The following is a 7,500-nucleotide window of genomic DNA, read 5'->3' as shown; positions in this document are numbered from 1 at the left end:
GGTCAGCTTTTTTTAAATTTCGAATTAAACTGCATGGAGTTTCTGTGTGTGAGTATTTCCAGGATCTTTTCACTAACCCATACAGGCCTGGCCAAACGGATCCAACATCATCCAACATTGTTGGACGCTGTTGAAAAGTGTCGAACGAGGTGGTCAAACGAATGCAACAGGCTGGATCCAGAATTTTGGACTCAAGGGCCTGGAACCAAAATATTTCCAGAATCCTTAGAAAACAAACTCTCGCCATGTTGGCGTTTTCAAGTTCCTTTTAAAATTATCAATAGAGTCACTTTCTTTGATAGCATGAGGACGGCTGTTCCAGAATCTGGGAACTGCAACAGCAAATGCCCGGTCTCCAAAGGTCTTGCAACATACAGGTGTCAGTGATGAACCTTGAGAAGACCCAGTGCGTCACTGCGTAGGGAGTAGCGTCCAGGGGTCTTGTCTTGCAAAAGATCCTGCAGATACATTGGCGCCATGCCCCTGAGAGCTTTGAACACAAGAAAGGCTATCTGTTCGAAGAGAGATTGCTTATGCTTTCGTCGCTCAGACATTCAAGACTTTGCCGGGTTCACCATTCCGTAGCTTAAACTGACGTGCCAACGCGCGAAACATATGCAACGAATTAACCATTACCATGGATACCGATAGCCGCAGCGCACGCGCGCGTGCAACACTGTTGAACGTGATGGCCGAACGAATGCAACGCTATTGTTCATACCTTAGAACAAAAGAAGCGTTGGATGATGTTCAAGACGATGTTTGATGGAAATCAAACTTCGTTCAACAACTTTTAACGTCATACGACATGGTGGCCAAACGAGTGCAACATGTTCGATTCAACAAAGTTGGATGATGTTACACTAACATGTTCAGTGGACCCGTTTGACCAGGCCTTAACGGCAAGAAGCGTAATAGTGCACGAAAGAAAAAAAAAACACTCTACTCTTCGAAGCCCCCACACAGTGTCATTCTTCAGTATCACCAGCCCTCCAGTTCCCGGTTATTTTTTAAGGATATGATGATGATAATGATGTTATAACAGAGTTTGTGATGTCTTGCCCTTTGCTTGTACTGTAAACCGCCTGTTTGTGTTGTAGCTTGCTGCAAAGAAAACTCAGCAGATGGGTAAAATAAACAACTAACTACTGCATTTTCCTTCGCATTTATTTATTGAATTGTCCTTTGAAAATAGTCGGAAATGGCATTTCCGTGACCCTAAATTTCAAAATTCTCTGAGGGTGCATGCCCCTAGACCCCCCTACTTTGGAGCCCCTTCGGAGTTCGAAACATTTTTCGTGTGCGTACACCTTCAAAATCTCACGCTTCGACCCTGAAAACGGATTCAACTTGAGCCTGGATTTGACCGACAACATTTACACCATGTTTCGCAGAAGTAGGTTGATACATTTCGGAAGGATTAGAAGCAAACTGCAAGGATTAAACAGAATAATGCGATCCTTTTTTATATATATTTAAGCTAAACTGCATGATACCCGGCCACGAATGGCGTGTATTGTTATATGCTCCTTTCTTCATAAGATGCCGTTACAAGAACACAGCAATTTGCCAAGTATGGAACAAAAGATGTAAATGTTTCTGCAGGCAATTGAAGTCTGGTATTTATAACACCGGATAACGTATCGGTGAACATCGCTTGGTGTTTACAAACAAACGCCATGGGTGACCTAGCTACAATATTGTAGGTTTGATTTGGAACGGGTTATCGGATCGGAAATAACGTACATCTACCGCAGCGTTACATCAAAGTTAAACCAGTGAGGCAAGGGAGAGTGAAACACAAGCGTAGAGGGAGAAAACCACTGAAATTAACAAAACGGGATTGGTTCAGCGTTGTTTGTACTCTTACCGACAACGATATACGTCATCACAGTGGTCAAAATGTTGTGGACTTACGAGGCGCAGCAGAGTGAGTCCATAACAAACTTTGACCACTATGATGACGAATATCGTTGTCGATAAGAGTATAGACAACGCTGAACCACTTTCGATTTGCCTTTTACTACAATATTCAACGCCAAAGAAATTGTTTATTTCAGAGCAGGTTGCGAGATTACAAGCAATTGTGGTAAAATTAATGTGTCTAACTGACATTTCGGCCACCTCTTCTGTACCAGCTGTTACGATGCCACATGATAGTTGTTAACCAATCAGACACTAGTTTTGCCATGTGCTCGCAATCCTTTCATTATAGTTTGCCTGAAGTGAATTTCATGGATTAAAATCGTTTCTTTGGTTCACTTAGACTCTTAAGGCCTGGCCAAACGCTCGCAGCATTTCAACGCAACATCTTGTAACATTGTTGGGCACAACATGTTGCATACGTTTGGCCACCCTGTTGCGATATGTTGCGATATGTTGCAACATGTTGCAACATGTTGGATGATGTGGGATCAAATTTAAAAACAGTCAAATTTTTCGTGCAACATTTTGAATGTTGTATGATGTTGTACTCGTTTGGCCACGTTTACGCAACATTGTTGCGCTAGGACATGCGTGTGAGGTCCTCTTCTTGCGCGCCAGGGGCCTGGGACACATGAACATTCACATGTTGCGTTGAAAATGATGAAAATTTTGGGTGCGTTTGGCCAACCCGTTCAACACATGTCGCAACATCATGCAACAATGTTGCAAGATGTTGCATTGAAATGTTGCAAGTGTATGGCCAGGCCTTTAAATTTATTACAAGTCCAGCTGCGTTACACAGGAACGTTACACCAGCTACACAGGTAACCAGCTCTAAATTTTCGATGTTAACAGTGTTGTGAATAATGAGGTGACCTCCAGCTATAACAAGCCAACATGATGACCGCGAAACTATCAATTGAAAGAACAAAAATTGACATCGGCGGATGATGCTCGTACAAAAGACGAGCTGAAAAAAACTAAAAACTTTTGGGCATTTCCAACATACCGCTGCTGGGAGTTCTGTACTGGAGATTTTATCATGAAGATTAGAGTAAATATCTTATTCATAACATTTCCAAAAGGCTAAATCCAGCATTTTCACCTTTTAGCTGCTATTGTATTTGCATCATATGCCATTACTTGGAACATGTGCTTTCAGTGTCTGAATCAGCGAATGAAATAAAATGTTTCTCTCTGAAGCCCCAAAATATGTTGCTCCAGAGGCAACCCAATCATGGTGTGTGAGAGTTTCAAGTTGTGAAAATATTAGCTGAACGATGTATGTCGATCTAATCGGTTGAAACCCCAGGAACAGCGGCGGAAATAATAATATTCTAATAAAAACTAAATCCTACCTTCACTCCACTGTCCTCATGCCACTTTACAGCTGGTTTACGTGCAATATCAGCCATTTTTTTCCCGGAGGTTCTCCCCCTCTAAGAGGAGGGAAGGCTGGAGACGAAGCATAAAACCCTCCTTCTGGAATTAAAAATTGGTGACGTAGAATGGATACCTCCTGCACCAATGATCATCTGAAGAAACAAGAAAATGACAATGACTTTGTAACGTTTTCTTTCAGGTGTAATCGTTAACCATTTTTCGTCAAAAATGACGGCGATGATCAACGGGGTGTCTTTTCCCGTTTTTTTCATCTTTATGTGTGGATTATTAAAGAGTTATGGCAACAAGACCAGTATTACTATTGGAAATTTGGTGACATCGGAAACGGACGGACCAACTACAAAGGGATTTGAGCTAGCACTCGACGTCGCCAACAATTCTTCGGAATTCAACGAATTCTTTGGAAAATATGACATTCAACTCTTCACCCTAAACACTCAGGTAAGACTGTCATTCCATTGCGTCACGGTTGGATTGATTGACTAACTGACTGACTGATTGATTGATTGATTGATTGATTGATTGATTGATTGATTGATTACAGAAAAACCCCGATAACGCTGTTGTATATGCTGATAGAGTTCTTATGTACGAGAAAAAGGCGCTTTTGATACTTGGCCCTAACACACCTACTGAAGCTACCAGTGTCTTGCACGTCGTTGGATATTACAAAAAACTTATGGTAAAAAGTTTAGTTTCATCAAGCAAATACCATCGATTTCACTAGTCCGTTTACCATTATTTTGTTTCCGATCTTTAATCCTACTGGTTGAATTCTAATCTTCAAGGTCAGACAGTGAGTGACACGGTCAATTAATGTTTCAGTCGTTAACTTTGATCAAGGACTAGTGATCCCATGCGAAACGGTAAACGACTGGGTTCCCCACGGGGAACGGGGAACCGGGAACGAGTTTATAGCCGTATTCCGTATAAGAATTCAAATTGGATGACGAAACCATATAAAGAGAGTGAATTTAACAGGTCTTACTATCATAATACTGACTAGGGCCACTGTTTGCTGTCATTGGACTACTCGCTTTCATTTCAATATTGCTGATAGGGCAAGACAAAACACCATCGCTTACCAGGTGTGTAACAAATTTGAACTTGGACCCGATCGGTATGGTGTGTTTCAACCTTTTTGTGCATGAAGCCTCTCCGGAAAGCAAAATTAGCTAATTTCGGGGTGCAGGGATGGCGCATTTGTGAGAGCACTCGCCTCCCACCAGTGTGGCCCGGGTTCTATTACATACATTGAGGTATGGAGGGAAAACACCGACGCTAAAAAGTCCCAGAAAATCGCTTACAGCGGTACAAAAACCACACAGAAGACACGATCCCTCACAAATAATACAAGGTAAAAAGTTTTTTGTTCAAAACTTCGCCTATATATTTTTCAGTTTCATGATCAAGTACAATTGTTTTCTCCAAACTTTTTCACTAATTCCATCAGTTTGGTGAACGTGTGGTTAATCTCTTCACAGGTTGTTTCATGTGTTTATTGCAGTGAGCCACTAAGTTGAATAAATAAAATGTTAAGTTCCCTGAAAGTCTGCCTTATGTGATCAATTCGACCTGCTACTTCCTCGCTGCTATCTGCCGATAATTTTGGAACAAGCACCTACAAACGCGAACTCAGAAAAAAGATGCAGACTTCAGCAAAACAAAAAGTTGAAACGTCGAAACAAATGTTAGCAATTATTGCAGGAGGGTCGACTTCGAACGGCAGGTTTCTTTTTCAGGTCACAGGTCATTGTTTTACTACTACAGAAAGCATCCTAAACAGTCATAAAAGCTAACCTTAGGCCTAATTAGGCCTTAGGCTGATTAATGAGGCCTAATTAGGCCTAGTTAGGCCTAATGAAAAGTATCCTAAACATTCATAAAAGGTAACCTTGGGCCTAATTAGGCCTAAAGAAAAGTTTTTAGGCCTAAGGTTAGCTATTATGATTGTTTAGGATGCTTTCTGTATAAGTAAAACAATGACCTGTGACCTGTAAAAGAAACTCGCCACACTTCGAGTACTCACCCAATACTTTGTCCAATGACTAAGCCTTTGGGCAATATTGAATGAAAGCGAGTGGTCCAATGACAGCAAACAGCGGCTCTAGTCTCAAAACTTTGCTTTAATATCAGTATTTTAGTTGGAAGATCTGTTAAATTCACCCTCTTACTTGGTTTCGTCAGCCATTTTGAAGTGTTTTGCGGATTACCGCTGTGAACTCGTTCCCAGACTCCGGTTCCCCGGTTCCCTCTTAACTCCCTTAACTCTTAGTAACATTCGTTCCCAACGATAAAACAGTAAACTGGAGATCAATATCAAACTACCACTTTAATCTGTCCAAACGACGAACGAAAACAGCTGACTCACTCCAACGAAGACAACCTAAATCCTCTTCACACGAAAAAATTTCTTGTTTCCACGAGCACACACAGTAAGGTGCAGAAACCCTAGTGAAAACACTCGTGACTGAAGATATCTGTAAATCTGTATCATTATCTTCTGGACAGGTTACCTATCTAAGAACTACACAGGAAGTGTTCGATGACCCATTTGGAATCACATTTGCGCGAATACCGGAGTCATTTAATGAAGCTAAAATCAAATTGGTGGAGTATTTTAATTGGACCAGGGTTGCTGTTGTGTACGATTTCTCAAGTGACGCTGGCCTTTATGTTAAGGTGTGTTTTGTTGTTGTTTGGTGCCCATTCGATAACTTGAAGAGTCCTCAACAAAATACATGAATCTCACACTAGCGTTGTCGGAATGCAAGCAGAGGCCATGAGACCTAAAGTGAGTATGGATTTTCACTTTTACAGTCGACGTCGCTGCTGTATATTTCGAAAGAAAAGAATTTCACTCTTACAGTTATGCATTATTTCTATGTTCCTTGTCTGAAAGAAAATACTAGCTTTTCTTTGACCAAGGAACTTCTTTGACTAAAAAGTAACTCACATAGCTTATTTCACCTTTGCCATCAGGTTGTGAACCATCTTTCTCTACAGAAAAAAAAATTCGACATTGTCGCATACGAAGCCATTAACTCGCAGTTAACTACAAATGATAATAAATTACCTGACTCTCTCCAAGGACAACTTAAGAAGCTAAAGGTAACACGACTTGTTCTTTACTCGTACAAATTAAATTCGAACCGCAAATGCATGTCTGCCGATTAGCGTTCTCAGTATAGCAAGGGTCTGCTCAGAAAGGACACATCGGTGATTATAGAGATTCTTGCGTTCTGACTGGCTACAACATCAGGCTCCCCCTAATTCGGGACCTGTGCACGCAGATTACGATTGCCGGCTTTACAACAAGCATTGTAAATCTCTGGTTTGCTTCAAAAGCTTGCTTTAACTTTTGATTGATTTTACCCTAGTCATGAGCGATGGTCAATTACTTGTCTAACAAGCGAACAGACGCAGTGTCTTTTAATCGCCACAACTTTAGTTTGCATTTGCTACATGAGAATTGTAACCATTCTTAATTTAAAAGGCCCACTTGAGCGCCCACGCATGCGTTGTGTATAGTTGCTGTTGGCGAGCCAATCTCGTCCCCAGACTCCGGTTTTCTTTTGGTCAGCACCAAGAACACCGACTCTGGTCACTTCCAAGACAGGAAGTCCGCAATTCACGGGCTTCCGGCTCATCTACGCACGCTCAGAAATTTGAAGTAACAGTGAGTGTCAATGGTTACAAAAATGGACCTTCACTACGACTGCGCATAAATTGGAAGTGGCCAGACTCCGTGTTCTTGGTGCTAACCAAAAGAAAAGCTGACTCTGGGGATTGCTGGCGTGCTTAAGTCGTCTCCAAGAAAGAGCCGAAAAGGTGAACTGAGAGGAATTGATGTTTACCATACTAGTAATTTATAAAACTCATTTGATTTACTTGGATTTTTTTCTGTTGATATTTATCAAAAGGATCAGGACCTCAAAATATTTCTTGGGGAATTTGGTCCCAAAGCAGCAACCCTGATATTTTGCGAGGTACGGGTGAATGATCCACTTATTGATCGGTCGACTGAACAATTTCATCTTGACAGGTTTAACCTCTTTGGTACAAAATATTTCAGAGATAAAGTACTACTAAGTGAGACTAAATTTTTTCGGGTGCTGTTTTTGCTGATATTGCGGTTGTTTTTCGATCAACAAAAAGATCGGATCCAAA

General features: G+C 41.2%; 1 protein-coding gene across 2 annotated transcripts in view; it reads left to right on the top strand.

Annotated features, from left to right (window-relative positions):
* The window catches only part of LOC138006140 (gamma-aminobutyric acid type B receptor subunit 1-like), a 40,717-nt gene that overhangs the window by 1,766 nt on the left and 31,451 nt on the right, over positions 1–7,500 (top strand). The window contains exons 2-6 of one of the 2 annotated variants that reach the window (XM_068852302.1): positions 3,509–3,771; positions 3,875–4,012; positions 5,842–6,012; positions 6,313–6,441; positions 7,254–7,319. In XM_068852302.1, the coding sequence (XP_068708403.1) occupies positions 3,538–3,771; positions 3,875–4,012; positions 5,842–6,012; positions 6,313–6,441; positions 7,254–7,319 (738 nt within the window). In that variant the 5' untranslated portion in view covers positions 3,509–3,537. The remainder of the gene's footprint in view (positions 1–3,508; positions 3,772–3,874; positions 4,013–5,841; positions 6,013–6,312; positions 6,442–7,253; positions 7,320–7,500) is intronic. The other variant, XM_068852308.1, reaches the window with a different exon arrangement.

Source organism: Montipora foliosa, chromosome 1 (assembly GCF_036669935.1).
Source record: "Montipora foliosa isolate CH-2021 chromosome 1, ASM3666993v2, whole genome shotgun sequence".
NCBI classification, from domain to species: domain Eukaryota; kingdom Metazoa; phylum Cnidaria; class Anthozoa; order Scleractinia; family Acroporidae; genus Montipora; species Montipora foliosa.
The sequence above is the reverse complement of the archived record's forward strand: the minus strand, read 5'-3'. Positions and strand labels throughout refer to the sequence as shown.